Source organism: Bombyx mandarina, chromosome 26 (assembly GCF_030267445.1).
Source record: "Bombyx mandarina strain Sakado chromosome 26, ASM3026744v2".
In the NCBI taxonomy this organism is placed as follows: Eukaryota; Metazoa; Arthropoda; class Insecta; order Lepidoptera; family Bombycidae; genus Bombyx; species Bombyx mandarina.
The window spans coordinates 5163686-5182957 of NC_143232.1; the positions used below are offsets into that span (position 1 = coordinate 5163686).

The window sequence follows — 19272 nt, forward strand, 5'->3', positions numbered from 1 at the left end:
GCCCGTTGGGGGTCGCAGCAGACCCTGGTATAACAATGCCAGCAGGGATGCTGCACACCTCAAGCGGTCCGCATACGTGGCATGGGATAATGCCAGGAGACGTCGGGATCCTAACATCTCAGGGGAAAGGCGGAAATATAACGCCGCTTCCAGGTCCTACAAGAAGGTAATTGCCAAGGCGAAGTCGGAGCACGTCGCTAGAGTTGGCGAGCGATTGAAGAGCTATCCCTCCGGGAGCCGTGCTTTTTGGTCGCTCGCCAAAGCTGCAGAAGGAAACTTCTGCAGGTCTAGTCTCCCACCACTGCGCAAGTCCGATGACAATCTGGCCCACAGCGCGAAAGAGAAGGCTGACCTTCTGGTCAAACTCTTCGCCTCGAACTCGACTGTGGACGACGGGGGTGCCACACCACCGAACATCCCCCGGTGTGATAGCTCCCTGCCGGAAATCTGCTTCACACAGTGTGCAGTCAGGAGGGAGCTCAGACTCCTGGACGTCCATAAGTCGAGTGGGCCAGACGGCATCCCCGCAGTGGTTTTGAAAACGTGCGCCCCTGAGCTGACACCTGCGCTAACGCGTTTGTATCGCCTCTCTTATTGCACTAACAGGGTTCCGTCTTCATGGAAGACCGCCCACGTCCACCCTATCCCCAAGAAGGGTGACCGGTCGGACCCATCGAGCTACAGGCCTATCGCGATAACTTCCTTGCTTTCCAAGGTGATGGAGCGAATTATAAATACACAACTCCTGAAGTATCTTGAAGATCGCCAGCTGATCAGTGACCGACAGTACGGTTTCCGTCACGGTCGCTCAGCTGGCGATCTTCTTGTATACCTTACTCACAGGTGGGCTAAAGCCTTGGAGAGCAAGGGCGAGGCTCTTGCTGTGAGCCTTGATATCGCGAAGGCCTTCGACAGGGTCTGGCATAGGGCACTTCTATCGAAGTTACCATCTTACGGAATCCCCGAGGGTCTCTGCAAGTGGATCGCTAGCTTTTTGGATGGGCGGAGCATCACGGTCGTTGTAGACGGTGACTGTTCTGATACCATGACCATTAACGCTGGCGTTCCACAAGGTTCGGTGCTCTCCCCCACGCTTTTCATCCTGTATATCAATGACATGCTGTCTATTGATGGCATGCATTGCTATGCAGATGATAGCACGGGGGATGCGCGATATATCGGCCATCAGAGTCTCTCTCGGAGCGTGGTGCAAGAGAGACGATCAAAACTTGTGTCTGAAGTAGAGAACTCTCTGGGGCGAGTCTCCAAATGGGGTGAATCGAACTTAGTTCAATTCAACCCGTTGAAGACACAGGTTTGCGCGTTCACTGCGAAGAAGGACCCCTTTATCATGGCGCCGCAATTCCAAGGAGTATCCCTGCAACCTTCCGAGAGTATCGGGATACTTGGGGTCGACATTTCGAGCGATGTCCAGTTTCGGAGTCATTTGGAAGGCAAAGCCAAGTTGGCGTCCAAAATGCTGGGAGTCCTCAACAGAGCGAAGCGGTACTTCACGCCTGGACAAAGACTTTTGCTTTATAAAGCACAAGTCCGGCCTCGCGTGGAGTACTGCTCCCATCTCTGGGCCGGGGCTCCCAAATACCAGCTTCTTCCATTTGACTCCATACAGAGGAGGGCCGTTCGGATTGTCGATAATCCCATTCTCTCGGATCGTTTGGAGCCTCTGGGTCTGCGGAGGGACTTCGGTTCCCTCTGTATTTTGTACCGTATGTTCCATGGGGAGTGCTCTGAGGAATTGTTCGAGATGATACCAGCATCTCGTTTTTACCATCGCACCGCCCGCCACCGGAGTAGAGTTCATCCATACTACCTGGAGCCACTGCGGTCATCCACAGTGCGTTTCCAGAGATCTTTTTTGCCACGTACCATCCGGCTATGGAATGAGCTCCCCTCCACGGTGTTTCCCGAGCGCTATGACATGTCCTTCTTCAAACGAGGCTTATGGAGAGTATTAAGCGGTAGGCAGCGGCTTGGCTCTGCCCCTGGCATTGCTGAAGTCCATGGGCGACGGTAACCACTCACCATCAGGTGGGCCGTATGCCCGTCTGCCTACAAAGGCAATAAAAAAAAAAATAAAAAAAATAAAAAAAAAAAAAAAAAAATTTAAATCATTGACAGCCCGTTCAACTTACTAATCGTTCCCAATCTGGCAGTCAGATCACCGACGTCACATCGCAGTGGATTGTCAATCCCGCACTCTTGACTGTATAGATCATGCTGAAACACCGATATTTTAGTGGCAAAAAAGTCGTGAGTCACAATTCTTATTCATTCGAAAATAGAAACTATTATTTCCTTACGTTCAGTGGATCAGCTAGCTGCGTGAAGTATGGATTCCAGCGGTAACCACCAGCTACACATCTAGTATTAGTCACTTGAACTGCAGCATCTACTCCGACAGGATTCACGAATATCTCCCATTTGTGATTACGGGTCTAGGCGTTAGAAAAAGAAAATTTAACGATATTATTAATTTAGAACTGTCCTTAATTGTACAGTCGCTTTTTTAGTTTTAGAACAAAACACACACAACTATTATAGATTTGCTAAAAAAAAACCTATTCGTTTCATGGTAAGAAGACTTCAAAACGTTCAACAGTAAATATACTTCGACGACAACATTATTATCAGCATAGAAATTTAGTTTGCAAATTAATTTAAAATTCTAATTTATAGATATAATATTAAAACTCACATAGTTTCTGTCTCTCACTCCTGGATACCTTAACTTTACTTCTATCACAGTATCGCTGGTGCTTCCATCATTGTGTATGAGTTGGGACATTCGAATGTAGCCTCGAGCGAATCCACCAGGGTGGTGGAATGAGGCGATTCCTCGGATTTCACGAGCTTCTGATGGACTGTACCCTCGCTCTATACTCGAACATGCCCACCTACGGTCACGGCTCTAAAGAAAAAACTTCAGTGTAGATTGTGAGCTCTTGCGTAAGCCATTGCAATAGTAATACAAACACTAATTAAATACATGTGAACTGTAAAGAGACACACACGCCAAACTCTTTTTTAATATAGACACACTATAAAGGTACTCACAAAAGATTAAATTAATTTACGGCTTGGTTAGAAACCAAATGGAAAATCATGACAACCAGACGAATTATTAGCAAACAAGTAGTAGTAATTTTTTTATTGCTTATTTGAGTGAATGATCTCACGGCCCACCTGATGTTAAGTGGCTACCGGAACCACCCACCTTGGGACATGAGTTATAAGGTTTTTACAGTCCAACAGCTGCCCCACCCTTCAAACCGTTACTGTCTTCACAACACATTACTGTTTACTGTAAACTAAGCAATAGCCCAAAATATATTAAAGTGAAATCTAATACTATTTGGATTGAAAGATGAACCAACCTTTTTATGTAGAACCACAGATCGTCCTAGTATACTGTAAGGACCAAATAAAGACACCTGCGTTTCATTGTAAAAGGACTTGAAACTTTTCGCTTCATCGATTAGGCCATACTTGAGACCTAAATCTCCGAGCTCGTATTGGTCAGCAGTACCTAAAACAGTAGAAAATTATCGAAGAACTAAATTTTTAACAAAGAAGATTTCAGTATGAGTATATCAGAGGAAGTGTGAAAGTGGCCCCGGTAAACAGCAAATTAAGGAGCGGACGGTTAGCGTGGTATGGACATGTGATGCGTACAGAGAAGATGCATGTGACTAGGAGATGTATGGAAATGGTAGTGCAAGGTAGAGGGGGAAGAGGTCGACCGAAGAAGACATGGATGGAGTGTGAATGACGATATGAGAGAGAGAGAAGTGAGTGTTGAGATGACGGCTGATAGAAGAGAATGGAAGAGAAAAATTAGCTGTTCCGACCCCACCTAGTGGGATAAGGTGGAGAAAAAGAAGAAATAAAATTTCAGTACTTTTAAAAATTCCATAATTTATAGTACCTTGCGCGGGCGGTGGACTAAGCGACTTATCCACATGAAACGGATTGAATGTGTCATACAATGTTTCTTTCTCGCAAGGGAATTCCAAGTCTTTCTCAACAGGCACCTACAAAACAAATAAATGATGCAGTAATACTATTCTTATTCCTAGAACGTCAAAAAGTAAGCAACTTTGGCTATATTTTATGTCAGTCTTCTTGTGTCATTGCTTTCTTATCTTTGCCTTAAATGTTATTAGCATTCTGCAAGTACGCTTCTTTGCAGAATTATTCCTCGTTGATATGAAACAAAATAACCCCTGTTCCACTTCCTTTATTAATGCGCAAATCGTCTTTTCGCATTAAAGGTGTACAATTTCCAAAAATATTCGAAGTTGACTTAATATACGGAATCATTTGGTATCACCAGTATGTGTCTCATACATACTGTCAAAAGAGCGTAGTTTAGTTTTAGTTTTTTCTTTTTAGTTTACCTATATTTTGACTACTATTAACAAAATTAATACATTATTATATCTTACTTTAAAAGAAAGATAATGTATCTGTTAAAAAATAAAGAATAAATGTTGCAAAGATGATTCATATTAAAAATATCACATGTTAAACCTTTAAAGCACTCTCGTGTAAAATTAGTAAGTTTTGAGTTTTTATACAGTTTTAATGCGAGAAGATGAAATAATGAAAAACTAACTAACCACGTGAATTTTATAGTCATTTACATTCTGCAACCCTTCGATCGTAACTTGCACATTAGTGACGTCATACTCTGATTGTTGAGTCATTTCAATCTTGCCTTTCAGCTGAAGCTGTTGTCCGTTTCCGAACCAATCGCGAACCACCGCTTTACGGCGATGAAGGCCATTCACTCTAAAAATATTTTCAAATGAGTATTATAGATCACTCTGAATTTTTGTAAAATAAATGTTGAAAAAAAAAATTTATTGCTTAGATGCGTGGACGAGCTCTCGAGACTCACGAGAGGTCCTACCACCAGTAATTACGCAAATTATAATTTTGCGGGTTTGATTTTTATTACACGATTTAATTCCTTCACCGTGAAAGTCAATCTTGAACATTTGTTAAGTACGTATTAAATTAGAAAAATCGGTACCCGCCTGCGGGATTCGAACACCGGTGCATCGCTCGATACGAATGCACCGGACGCCTTATCCTTTAGGCCACGACGACTTAATAAATGTTGGAACATAAATAAGTTACTGTACAATAGAACAACGCCTTTCTTCCAGATTCGGAACAATAAATACACGTTAATTTTCAATATATTCTCGGTACATAAACATCCTTTGGGACGTTCAAGGTTGAAAATATAAGCATACTTAAAAATGGTACTAAATGTTGGTTATTAAAGTTGTCCTCTTGTAACTATAGACCCGGATAGCACTTAGCGACTCTTACCACTTTTTTCTCCAATTAGGTCAAAAATTACTTCACAGTATCCCTTGAAGCTTCGTCAAATAAAAATAAAACTTACATTGAACAAGCCATTCTCTCACCCCTAGCAACGGGTCCGTGATCATCATAAATAAGTAGGGATTTCCTCATGATGCTATGTTTGCCTGTCAGCGATATGACTGTGTCAGTAAACAGCCTCCTTGTTAGTCGATCACTATCCACTTTCTTTCCAGCTATAGAGAGCATGCCGTGCCTTTGGAAATAAAAAAAATAATGCAACAAATTTAGTGGGACATCTGTAGATTAAAAATGAATGTATCACATTTTCTAAAACCTTTATTGGTAGGAATCACCAACTTCTCTATTTTACCGTAAAGGAGAGAGAGAGACAGAGAGAGAATACACCTCATGGCATACCAAAACACAATTTACATTAAAAAAACAAAAAAACAGTCGTATACTCTTGTTTAAAAGTCATTATGCAATACAATAGAGATTTCACCCTCACATCTCAAAGTGATTGACGGTATTGACATTACGATAGATATAATAATTATGCAATAAAATAAAGAAAAAACCTAGACAGTCCTTAGTTAATAATTTTTATATGCAATGTTTTAGTTTTGCTATAAATTTTATTTACGCTTGGGACAAATAATAAATAAGTCGGTTTGTGGTGATCATTTTGTTTTTAGTTCGACAATAATAGTTTGATAAAAAAATTGAAAATTATAAAAAAAAGCGCCAAAGTGCGTGAGAGAGTGAAAAATACACAGATAATATAAAAATGAGCATTTTTTTTATTATTTAATAATTATCATCTCTCTTGCCATCAACAAATATATCAAATGCTACATGTTAAAGTTCAACCCAATAAAGCAAGATTAATCAAAAATAAAATATCCCATCAAAACCTGATGTTAAAGTTACCTCGTGGTAAAGTCTCCAATGCGACAAAGCCCTTCCAATCCTCTCCTGCAGTACTGTTCGGGGTGTCGTGTGTCTATATCCAGACTATGGGGCTCGTATACTTTTCCGGCGCTGAGGCATCGTCCCGTCCAGTTGTAATAATCAACCCCCGGGGGGTGTTCGTGGATGGCCCAACGATGCTCTCTTGTGTTGTTTACATTGGCTCCATCCGCGTGTACCTGTAGGAGAATTGGGTTGTATTCTTTTATTTTTATTGCTTAGATAGGTGGACGAGCTCACTACCCACCTGGTGTTAAGTGGTTACCAGAGCCCGTAGACATATACAACGTAAATGCCACCACCCACCTTGAGACATGAGTTGTAAGATCTCACTTTAAACAGTACAACGGCTGCCCCGCCTTTCAAACTGAAACGTATTTCAGCTTCACGGCAGAAATAGACAGGGTGGCGGTACCTACCCGTGCGCACTCACAGGACGCCTTACCACCACTCTTTTTTTTATGAAGGAAGGGTTACTGGTGACCCGAAGATCTTTCCAGTTTCACCAAGACAGGTTAGCGAGCAAAGGCTCAGCCAGGAGGGGTGGAATTTGCTAACGCTGCCCGAACGCATTCAAAGGAGACTTAACAATAATTAGTGTTGCAGTTATCAATTGCTCTATACATGTCAATGTTATTTTATGTCTTACTGTAAACCCTGTCGGTAATCCTTAAATAAATAAATAAATAAATAAACAACTCAAGAGCAGCTGTATCGCGAATCAATCTGGGCTGTGCTCTACAGAACATCACCACATACTTGGTGTATGACGTCACTACACTTATTAAGCAAATAAGTTGAAGCGTTAACATTTTTCTCCTTAACCATGATCTCTGGTCTGTAAATCTAATCTATAGGGTTTTGCTAAAAATATTTATCCTCATAATACTAGTATGGTACTATGTATATAATTAAGAATCTCACCATGCTCTCGATTATTATGGTGGTGTCCTCCCAGGGTTGGTCCAACGGCTGCCTGAAAATAACTCTTCCCACAATAGGATACCGGAAGATGACCTGAGCTCCACTCATTTGTATCTGGTATTCTGTACCATCCTCGTAAAGTAGTATAGTCCCACACACATTACGCTTTCCGGGTCTCCTAAGAAGATTATATTTCGAATTTACAATCATCACAAATACATATAAGGCAGCTATCGATGAAGTGAAAAACTGCGCTGCGTAAAGGATGCGTCTGTGTCCAGGTTCAAATCCGACAGGCAGGTAGCATTTTACCTGAATACCTGATTCGTTACACTAACAAGTTCCACTATTAAGGTATAACATAATGTAATGAACTCATATATTTTTTTGGTGTTGAACACTGATCGTGACTTGACTTTGAGTTTGGTACCACCAGCCTGCTTATTTCTGCCGCAAGGCAATATTCCGGTTCGGAGTTTGAGGTAGCCATCATAGAACAAAATTGGGACTTCAACCTCATAAACCACAGTATGCGTAGCAGAATTCACGTGAATGTATATATATGAGGTTTTCATTAGCCATGATGAAATCTTCGTACTGCCCGAAGTTAAGCATCTCTTTACACCACAGCCGAATTTTGTCATAAACGAAACTAAGTCGAGACATCGGAAATGAAGCGAAGCGCTCAACCCGCTACATATCCCTCACCATCACCTCACCTCGTAAAATTGATAAGCTAAAGTAACCATTCACCAATAGGGGCTGCGAACTCGCTTTTTTATTGCCTTTTTTTTTATTGCTTAGATGTGTGGTCGTGCTCACAGCCCACCTGGTGTTAAGTGGTTACTGAAGCCCATAGACATCTATAACGTAAATGCGCCATCTACCCTGAGATAAAAGTTCTAAGGTCTCAAGTATAGTTACAACGGCTGCCCCACCCTTCAAACCGAAACACATTACAGCTTCACGGCAGAAATAGGCAGGGTGGTGGTACCTACCCGTGCGGACTCAGAAGAGGTTCTACCACCAGTAAAGCTATTAGGAAGTTTTATTTTTCGCGTCCAAATTATCGATTCAACAAAAGATACAACGAACCTCTCCAACACGAGAGATCTGTGTACCACAGAATGAATTCCTTGTAATGGTAGGTACACGTCCCAATACGCTCCACTTAATTCATTAGCCAAGCCAGGCAGAAGATATTTGTGGTTCAAGTATTCGGTCCGATCTTTGTATTTTCCCAGCAGATCTCCCACGGGATAGTGGTCTTGCGTACTTAATCCTAAAAAAGTTAAGCAGTTATTGTTAATGTACTCAAAAGGTTTTAAAACTTGGACAGCTACTGGGGATATTAAAAAAGGTTTCTCATTACGGCTTATTACAAGCAAGCACCGGCCAAATCTCAAGTCGTATGTGTTGTTTATTCCCTGGCAGATCATAATGTTATAATATTACTAATAGTAATGTACTGGAAACGCTTCGAACCGCCAAACCTGGAAGTGCATTGCCTGGACGGCGGTCCTAACAGGTGCTTCTGCATATACATCGACAGCGCAACCACGACCACTCTGACAAGAGTGTCCGTCTGAGAAGAAGAAATACTAATAGGCCGTATAGAGATTACGCTCAAATAAAATCCACCAAACTTTCTGGGGCAAAACACAGAAGCGTTCTGATTTGTAGTGAATGACAGCCATTGCACATTACAATTTCGACTTTAACTTTACGCTTTAAGGTCAATGAATGTTGTGAAGTGTCTATGTGACTCCGGTGGTCAACAAAGCGCTCCAGTGCCGGATCTTTGTTATCTTATAATAACAACTTCTTCAAGAGACCTACCAGCGATAGCAATAAAACGAAGTTTTCAGGCTTCTATGATTCCCAACGTTCGACGAAAATTACTGATAAGTGTTATTCATTATCGAACAAAAGACAATCGTAATACAATTTTTTTCTCGCTACATCAATGTTTTATTAATTTATAACAACATATTTTGTAAAAAAAAAATATCTACAAATATTCCGAATTGTTACATTGCTACTTAACAAAGGCCAGAAATATCTCAGTGAGTGAATTTTCATTGTTCAATCAAAACTATCAACAAACAGCTGAATACCGTTTGACTGAAGTTATTTCTAAACAATTGCCTCACTGGCAGATTCCCAAACTGAATACAATTTCAGGCAACAACCGAATTGAAACCGAAAGTACGCTTTTATAAGATATTTATTTTTAGACTAGCTGACCCGGCAGACTTCGTAGTGCCTCAATCGATATATAAAAGACCTAAACTTTTGTATAAAATAAACTTAAAACAAACAAAAGGAACCCGTCCGACGGAGAAAACATCAAAGGAAAAACAAAATTGTTATTTTTATTTAATTCCGAGCATTTTCATATTTATCTACCTTTTAAACCTTCTCTGGACTTCCACAAATAATTCAAGACCAAAATTAGTCAAATCGGTCCAGCCGCTCTCGAGTTTTAGCGAGACTAACGAACAGCAATTTATTTTTTATATATAGATATCACAGATAAAAGAGAGAGTACACATTACTGCACACCAAAACGTACATAAAATTGGAAACTAGTGAATAGACATATGTATAATAGACGGTCTATACAAGCGATATCTTCCAGACAACCGTTTTAATAGAGAAAATTTTTGTAATGACAAAGCAAATATGTTACGGTGTATTAATTCGAACAATTTTCAGAGTGATGTATTATTAAAATATACTTAATCCTTATATATAATAACAAATAATGAGGAAAATTATATTAATTGTAAAAGATGATAAACTATTATATATTAGAACATGAAAGTGCGATAAAGCTTCAATAAGTTTAATAAGTACGTTATTATTTTATTAGTCTAAAATAATAGTGATTTTTCAGTGCTAAGTAGGTAACACAGGCCTGCCTAATTTTGTCACGCAGCAACAAAATAGACCTCTGATATATCGCACATACGGTGCTATAAAGTCACTTATGCAATTTTTGTTAGCACTGAACGAAGTATGAGAAAATACATTATTTGATAGTTTTTTTTTTTTTTATTGCTTAGATGTGTGGACGAGCTCACAGCCCACCTGGTGTTAAGTGGTAACTGGAGCCCATAGACATCTACAACGTAAATGCGCCACACACCGTTATTAGTGAGACGAGCGAAATGTTTGCTTTTACTGATGAAGTTTGCATGTGCGATATGTATATAGCTCTTTGCAGTTTATAGTTCACTAAAAAGTAATAAAATTTTAATAACCTGGCGGAGGTAAAGACTTCAAGTCCAATTTCATGGGATTATAAATATCTCCAGTCGTATTGCACATGTAATTAACTTGATTCGCATCCAATAGTTTCGGAGGCAACTCTCTGATGTTGTATTGAAGCATGGAGCCAACAAAACGAAGATTGGATTCATACTCCATGTCGGAAGCACCAAGTTGAAAGTTAACCCAGGTCGGGTCAAATGGGGAGCGCTGGGTAAAATCAACGGTGCCGCGGATTCCGTCCATGTTGATCAAAACCCTGAGGATTTTAGTTAATAGCTAATTGTTGTGGCGATTCATATCGTAAATGCATACCTAACAATTTTACATTTTTCAAAATTTCAAAGTACATTTAATAGAGACTGGAAAGATCTTCACGAGTGTGCAGTAGATATAGCAGACGCTATAGATCGTATCTGAATTTACACAGCATTAGGATATGGCCTTTTCAATGTTCTAAAAAGGAAGGAAAAAGCAACCATAGTACGTGTATAGAAGTCAATTTGTTGAGAAATACTAATTAATTACTTACTTGCTGCTTTTTGGAGGAATCAGCCTCAACTTAGCACAAGCCAAGAAACTATCGACATGTCTATTATCAAAAATCACCACATACAAACTTCGTCGTGTCATCTCCATATCATTTTTCAAAATGTCTATCACATCATTTTTATAAAGAGTCCTCACTTTTTTTACTTTAGCATCCGTAGCCACTTTAATAAGACCCAATCTACTATCTAAGTCACCTACACTCATGCCTTCTCCATTGTTCTCCGGATCGAAGACGGCTTGCAGTACATTGCAATTGTCCTCGTAATTTCCCTTATCAGAATCAAATATGTCTGTCACAAAGAGCTTCCATTTATGCTCAGTGTACTCTGACTTATCTGTAACTGCTTTAGCATGATACAAGTCAGCTTGTATATATGAATCGGATTCGTCAATCTCTTTAGCGGAGATCCATCTAAAATGTAATGTACCTGCCACCGGTGCAGTGAATTTGGCTAGAGCATGAGTTTCATACAGCTTCTCAGTTGAGAGAATCGATGCACAGATTATTCGATCTCTCTCTGCTGTTTCTAAAACAATGCTTCTCCCCCAGAGTCCATTAGGGCCAGTCAAAGTATTTTTGCTTTCGAACTCAGCGTGGTCTTTCCCAGGTATAATTAAATACCCCAATTCTTCAGTCAAATCTATGATTTCTCTCCCTAAAGTTTCTTCTGAGCACCGAGACTCAGAAATATCCCGATAATCGACAGGAAACTCGTGAATAGTCCATCTCCAAACTCCGTCAGGATATTGTAATGTTGGTTTTAGGTTTGTGCGGATACTGATTAAGGTGTCGTTTTTTTGGGAAAATTCTATCTCTCCATGAAGGCCGTGTTGGGAGAGGTAGGCGCGAAGAACAAAAGAACTGCATGGTTCTGTAATATAAAAACAAATGCTAACGCAAAAAAAACTAGCAGGGTACGAACTCATTCAGCTTCCAAAACTGGAAATTTTGTATCAGACAAAAATTAATTTGGAGTAAAAATGATAAGATTCTTTAGAGATTGGTTTTTAATGTAGTTTTAAGTAGGGTTTAAAGTCTTTGATTCCTAATAGGTGCTTCTTCTTAGACAATAACCGTGAAAAATTGCTTTAAAAAAACTATTACTTTGGATCAGTAGTTCTGACATTATTATTATTTTTTATAATAATAATTTCAGAATAATAATAAATAATAATAATATCGAGCAAGATCAAGGGACTGCTGATTAATAGCCTTTGCAGCAGGCACTTGGAAGGAAAAATAAACTAAAATGTAATGATATAAAATGTATGTAATGATAGTTATGTGTTAGATTTTTTAAGTTACTAACATAGATTATAAGTAATCCTTACTAACAAAATGTTACGGTTTTTAAAAAAATAGAAATAAAGTATAAATAATTAAAAACACAAACAACCAAATTGGCCTTGTAATGGGCAATATTATAAATTAGGAAAAAATCGTTTCAAACTTTAATATTATATATATTTTTTTTTTTATTGCCTTTGTAGGCAGACGGGCATACGGCCCACCTGATGGTGAGTGGTTACCGTCGCCCATGGACTTCAGCAATGCCAGGGGCAGAGCCAAGCCGCTGCCTACCATGATATGCCGTGATATTAAAGTTGTCTACTAGTGTCAAATGTAATTTTATTTTATGAATTATTTCTGTACAAACAAAAACTTAAATAACCTATTTCACTATTCAGATCTCAGACTCTTCATCGAAACTTAGATTTGTAAGCATTAAAGATAATGATTGAAAACTGCCACCACTTCCTTGAAATTAAAGAATATTTTTGCCTAAAATAATTTAGATTTAATCTAAACATAGGACCACTTCAAGTACTCACCAACTAAATAACTTATAAAAACTATCCAAAATAACTTTGGCATGACATGACTTAGACACATTTTTAAAACTTTTAATCACATTTTAAACGACAAATCGTCGCGGAGTCCGGTTTGGTTTGATTGTTAAGTTTCTCCAAGTAAAGTGAAAGGCTTGTCAAGTACAAAGCTAGCCGAGACAAGTATACGGATAGAGAGGGACGGGTGATTTTACGTCACAGCTACCTAAAGGTGGCGATACGTGTGTATTACATATTCTAGCTATGTTGGTCATTGAATAGCTGGTTTTTAACCGACTTCAAAAAAGAAGCAATTTCTCAATTCGAACATTTTTCTAGGTGAATCGATTTTCGTATTTTTTTAAAATCGAAACATGATGCTTCTCATATGATCCGGTTCAAATTTCACTAAGCTCTGACCGGACAGTTTTTAAGCTATGCTTAACAATGCCTATTTAATTGACTATGACTATATTAGTGACTAGCGACCCGCCCTCGCTTCGCTTCGGAAACATTAAAACACACATGAAACCAAAAAATAAAATTAAAAAAAAAAAAAAAAAAAAATGTAGCCTATGTTCATCAGGGACAATGTCGGCTTCTAATGGAAAAAGAATTTTTCAAATCGGTCCAGTAGTTTCGGAGCCTATTCGAAACAAACAAACAAACAAATCTTTCCTCTTTATAATATTAGTATAGATATCCTATTTTAATTTGTTGGAGTTGACATTCCTTTTTAAAATTTAATGTTAATACTTCGTGCATTAAACACAGCTTACAACTGGGATTAACACATAGAGTACCACGTCATTACGGATCGTCTCGATCCGTTAATGGTGCTCTTAGGTATCTCAAGCACCGGTCACCGTCCTCGAGTAAATTAACACACAGCCCACTGAGTTTCTCGGTGGATCTTCTCAGTGGGTCGCGTTTCCGATCCGGTGGTAGATTCCGCGAAGCACTGCTCTTGCTAGAGCCAGTGTCAGAAACCCTCCCGGTTTGAACACCGTGAGCTCACGTACTAGCTCGGCGAATCTAGAATAACCCGTCGAAGTTACTAGAATAGGTAAGGCAAAAAAAGGGTACTGCTGCGGTCTTCGACCACCGAATCCCACAAATACCGCGCGATCCCTAGGTGCAGGAACCTCGAGAAACAAGAGTGCTTGAAATTTTATGATTTTACATACCAACGGATCAACAAATCGACTAGCCTGTGGAGAAGAGAGTGAGTGATACAAGCAGCTCTTTATCCCGGGGAAATGGCCCACTGAGTTTCTCGCCGAATCTTCTCAGTGGTTGCTAGGGCTCGTGCTAACAACGTCGTCAGGTATGAGCCCCGTGAGCTCACCTACTAATTAAGGTTACGCTGAAATAGCCTCTTAAGGCTATCAGCTTAGGTAGGAAAAAAAACCGGGGAAATGCAATGTATTTCATTCTTCTCAATACAAAATTCACCGTAGACCATTTAACGATTCGGTCGGTCAAAGTTACTAGTATGCCTATTAATTTAATTGATTAATTAATTTATTGCTTAAATGAATGAAAGGAGTTGATCGACCACCTGGTGGTAAACGATTACCAGGGCCCATAGACATCAACAACCACCAGCCATACTGAGACATGTGTTTTAAGTTTCAGTTTGACAGTAACCACAACGGCTACTCCGCTCTTCAAAGTGATTCACGGCAAAAATGGGCAGGGTGGTGGTACCTACCAGTGCGGACTCAGAAGACACCCTACCAAGTGTAGTTACACAAATTGCAAATTAAAAATCTATTCTAATATTCGATGAACATTTTTTTTTATTTATTGCATAGATGGGTTGACGATCTCATAGCCCACCTGGTGTTAAGTAGTTACCGGAGCCCATATACATCTATAACGTAAATGCTGCCACCCACCTTGAGATATGAGTTCTAAGGTCTCAGTATAGTTTCAACGGCTGCCCAACCCATCAAACCAAAACGCATTACTGCTTCACCGTTGAAATAGGCAGGGTGTTGGTACCTACCCGTGCGAACTCGCAAGAGGCCCTACTACCACCAGTAATTATGCAAATTATAATTTTGTGGGCTTGACTTTTATTACACGATGTTATTCCTTCATCGTGGAAGTCAATCGTGAACATTTGCTAAATACGTATTTCATTAGAAAAAATTGTACCTACGGTATTCGAGCATCGTTGCATCGCTAGATACGAATGCACCGAACGTCTTATCCTTTAGGCCACGATGACTACAAAATTGTCTAAAAATGACCCCGATAAGGCAAAATAGCCTATGTCCATTCTATTTAATTTCGACTGAGTTTGTAACACATACTTGTCTACATTTTTGTTTTTTGTTTTTTTATTGCTTAGATGGGTGGACGAGCTCACAGCCCACCTGGTGTAAAGTGGTTACTGGAGCCCATGGACATCTACAACGTAAATGCGCCACCCACCTTGAGATATAAGTTCTAAGATCTCAGGCTCCCACCTGTCCTGGTGAAACTGGAAAGGCCTTCGGGCCACCAGTAAACTTTCAATCATAATAAAAAAAAAATAATAGATCTCAGTATAGTTACAACGGCTGCCCCACCCTTCAAACCGAAACGCATTACTGCTTCACGGCAGAAATAGGCAGGGTGGTGGTACTTACCCGCGCGGACTTACAAGAAGTCCTACCACCAGTAAAAAAATCAACAAGTCCACTACGTTTGCCGCTAGGGGCGCTGTTCCAATTCCATTCAAATTTGAGTTAACTTTTACGCGATCGAGAACGTTAAAAAACTCCCACCAAGCACACGGTACGAAAAAAAAAGTTTCCCCGGTAAAATCGGAATTGAACCTAGTTACACCCGGTGTGGATTACAATGACCTTATTCCCGCCCCGGTGATTCAGTGCGGTCGAAAATAGTTCGGCCGGTATTCAGGCCCAAAATAAACGTGAAGGCGGACACAGCTCAAACAGCGGGTGACGTCATATTCTTAATTTCGATACGTTATTGTTACGAGTCTAGAAAATATTGGTAATTTATTTTAAAAAAAATAAGCATTCTTGCCTAAGTTCTTGTTACTTCTGCCGCGATGAAATCGTGCCGTTTCACATTTGTCATATTGGTTACAGTCTCTCGTCCAACTGATCTATATTTTGCCACAAAACTTGCGACATGAAAACGAAAGCGTGTATTTATTTTATTAGATCAAAAGTATTTTGTAACAGGTGTCACTTTCAAACTATGCACTGGTAATTATACTATTCGGAGGTATTGTAAGTACGCATTGTAATTACCAATAAAAAAGATATTATTATTATATACCCTTTATGTATTTCGATACATTGATACTCTTAATGTCTGATTCTTCTTAAGTCTTCTTACGTAATCTCTAACACTCAGCCAAGGACTATTTCCCCGACGCAGCAATCACGTGCACCGATACTATGGGGGTATTGGTCATTGGAGGTAAAGCTATTCAATAAAAATCCTGACTTCGGCCTAATGTCTCCAGGCGACAGCATTAATATTGTTATGACTATGGGCTCCGGCAGACACTTTTTAATAGATTTTAGGTGGTAGTAATGGGTGGGGTGGAAATAGTTGTCTTTTTTTCCCTACCTATTGGCTTGTAGCCTAAAAGACTATTTCAGCTACGCCTGGTAGGGCGGCTCACGGGCTCAACCTGAGAGAATTTGCTAACACTAGCCCTAGCAAGAGCAGTGCTTCGCAGAATTTACCACCGGGTCGGAATCGCGACCCACTAAGAATATCCGGCGAAAAACTCAGTGGGCTCTGTCTATGGGTTAGTTCGCTAGACGAAGAGAGATAATTGTTAAGCTTCTGTAATCGCTACGATTATGAAAAATGTATTTTTCAGCTTTGAATTTATTTCAAACTTTCTTAATGAATAATTTCTTAGCTACAAGTATAAAATGTATTTAGAGAGTAATGTATTATTAGTTACTATATTATCACAGAAATACACAGAGAAAGGGTATAGAAGAAACAGACAGAGTACTGGTTACAAAAATCGAAACCATAGTACCGTTATTTTATGGTATGATACTTTTATTTATCGAGGGCTTCGTTTTTCTTTATAACCTTCTTCGCCATCGATTCAATTTTTTATTGGAGTAGCTGGCTAATGTAAGGATCGTCGCCCAATATTGCAAGTTTAAGAGGAATACTCCTAACTCTTAAGAGATACGACAATCCGATGTTTTTTAGTCAAGAAGCAGTCATACGGTCCGGTTTGAAGGGTTTAATTGCCATCATTACTATTGAAACTGCCTCCGCCCAATTTATGTACTTAGTAGTAGGTCTGTTGAGAATACGATAACATGTCTACGCCAGATGAGCGTATTGCGTACTTTTCAAGCAATTGTTTTTTATTGCATTGTAGGGTGTGCAAGCTCACGGCCCACGTGTTTTTAAGTGGTAACCCGAGTCCGTGGACATCACAACGTGAATGCTGCCACTCACATTGTCATATCCTTTCAATTGAAACGCATAACTGTATCCCAGTAGAAACAAACAGAACGATGGTACACACCCGTGCGGGCTTATTTTACGTCACACCAAGAGTATAAGTCATATCAACATTTAAGCATCAATCAATCAATCAATAGGCTTACGGAGAGCACTTAATGGTAGGCAGCGGCTTGTCTCTGCCCCTGGCATTGCTGCGTCCATGAGTGACGGTGACCACTTACCATCAGGTGGGCCGTAAGCTCGTCTGCCTACAAAGCCAATAAAAAAACTGCCATTTTATCAGTGCCAATATATCAATTTTGCTATTTTAAATCCTTCATCGTCAAAGTAATTCGTTAGTAAGAATTAAGTACCTACGTATTTCCTATTAAAAATTCTCGTAAAATGGTACGCATCGCTCATTATGAAATTTGTCGCCCTGCCGTCTTATTTTTTAAGCCATAATGTTTTTTTTTTTTCCTACCTAAGCTGAGAGCCTTGAGAGGCTATTTCAGCGTAACCCTAACGTTTGTAGGTGAGCTCACGGGGCTCAAACCTGATGACGTTGCTGACACGAACCCTAGCAAGAGCCGTGCTTCGCAGAATCTACCACCGGATCGGAAACGCGACCCACTGAGAAGATCCGGCGAGAAACTCAGTGGGCTGTGTCTGGGAGTTAATTTACTCGTCGAGCCCTTCGTCGCAAGCGACGGATTCGACGAGAACGGTGACCGGGACTTTATGGAGGTTTTGTTGAACAAGTCCATAATAGTCTAATGATGAATTCATATAATAACAACACTTAAGAGTATTTTCTTCGATCTTTGCGAGTCGTACACACAATACCGTCTTTACCATAAGGGCACACGGGGCCCGTGCGCAGGGCCCCCCGAAAGATCGACAATTTCTCTCACACGTTTATTCTCAAAACATTTTTGTCGGGCACATTACACTTTTTTCACAAATCATTACTCAGAAGGTATTTACAAGGCATATACTATGCCTATAATAGAAGAGTTTGCTCAACAGAAATCCCGAAAGAAACCGTTATCGAAATCGTAACCAAAAAACCAGCAGCATTCTAATATCATTAATGACATATTATATCATACTGTATTTGATTACGTATAATAAATGGTCATATTCAGTAAAAAAATGTTATTATAATTAGTTTTTTTTTTTACTTTCCAAAAGGGCCTTAAATTCTTGTGTGCCCAAGGGCCCCATCCTAGTTTAAGACGTCCCTGCGTACACACAAAACTACTGTTTTATAGCGGTCTTGGATGAGTAAGGTCTAAAGTATGTGTCGACATTTGAATATTTTGCGTAGCCACGAAAATTGTTAAGTATTCAAGACGTCTCATATAATCTAACGACATTAAAAAACGCGATATTACGTCGCAAAATTATGTTTAATTGCAATATATTATGTGGATTCTGTGAACAGACTCTCAAAGAGTCATAAAAACGGTTATCGGTAATTAAAAAGAATTTTATTCATTATAACCTAACCTTAGTCCAACGTATAACTATCGTGGAGTTCGTTCATGATATATGACCAATATATGACCATATATGACCAAGACTTAAACGTCCAAGATTAAAGAACAAACCATCACACGAAACAAAATAAACTAAACAAATTCTGGGATTGTAATGTTTTTTTTAATTACAATGAAACTAAATTCATTTACGGGCACCATGGCCCCACCCCATACATTAGCAACAATGAACAAATAAATAATTACAATTACATTATCAATTACCAAAATATGTGCTATACAATAAAATAATAACCGGATAATTTTATTTTGGTAGAGTTTATTCCCATTAAATCAAGTTAATATCAAAATGTTGTTCTTGAATAATCCATATTATTTATTTAACCGATTCATTCATTATCTTATCCCGGTCATC

General features: G+C 39.5%; 1 protein-coding gene across 2 annotated transcripts in view; it reads right to left on the minus strand.

Annotated features, from left to right (window-relative positions):
* The window catches only part of LOC114248235 (uncharacterized), a 32087-nt gene extending 19020 nt beyond the window's left edge, over positions 1–13067 (minus strand). Inside the window, exons 1-13 of one of the 2 annotated variants that reach the window (XM_028181423.2) lie at positions 12910–13066; positions 11057–11948; positions 10518–10783; positions 8347–8533; positions 7252–7429; positions 6289–6506; positions 5438–5611; positions 4641–4812; positions 3947–4052; positions 3396–3547; positions 2717–2929; positions 2322–2456; positions 2154–2238 (exon numbers count right to left, since the gene is read on the minus strand). In XM_028181423.2, the coding sequence (XP_028037224.2) occupies positions 2154–2238; positions 2322–2456; positions 2717–2929; positions 3396–3547; positions 3947–4052; positions 4641–4812; positions 5438–5611; positions 6289–6506; positions 7252–7429; positions 8347–8533; positions 10518–10783; positions 11057–11948; positions 12910–12970 (2839 nt within the window). In that variant the 5' untranslated portion in view covers positions 12971–13066. Of the gene's footprint in view, positions 1–2153; positions 2239–2321; positions 2457–2716; positions 2930–3395; positions 3548–3946; positions 4053–4640; positions 4813–5437; positions 5612–6288; positions 6507–7251; positions 7430–8346; positions 8534–10517; positions 10784–11056; positions 11949–12909 lie in introns of both variants that reach the window. The other variant, XM_028181422.2, reaches the window with a different exon arrangement.
* Between the last annotated feature and the right edge of the window lie 6205 nt (positions 13068–19272).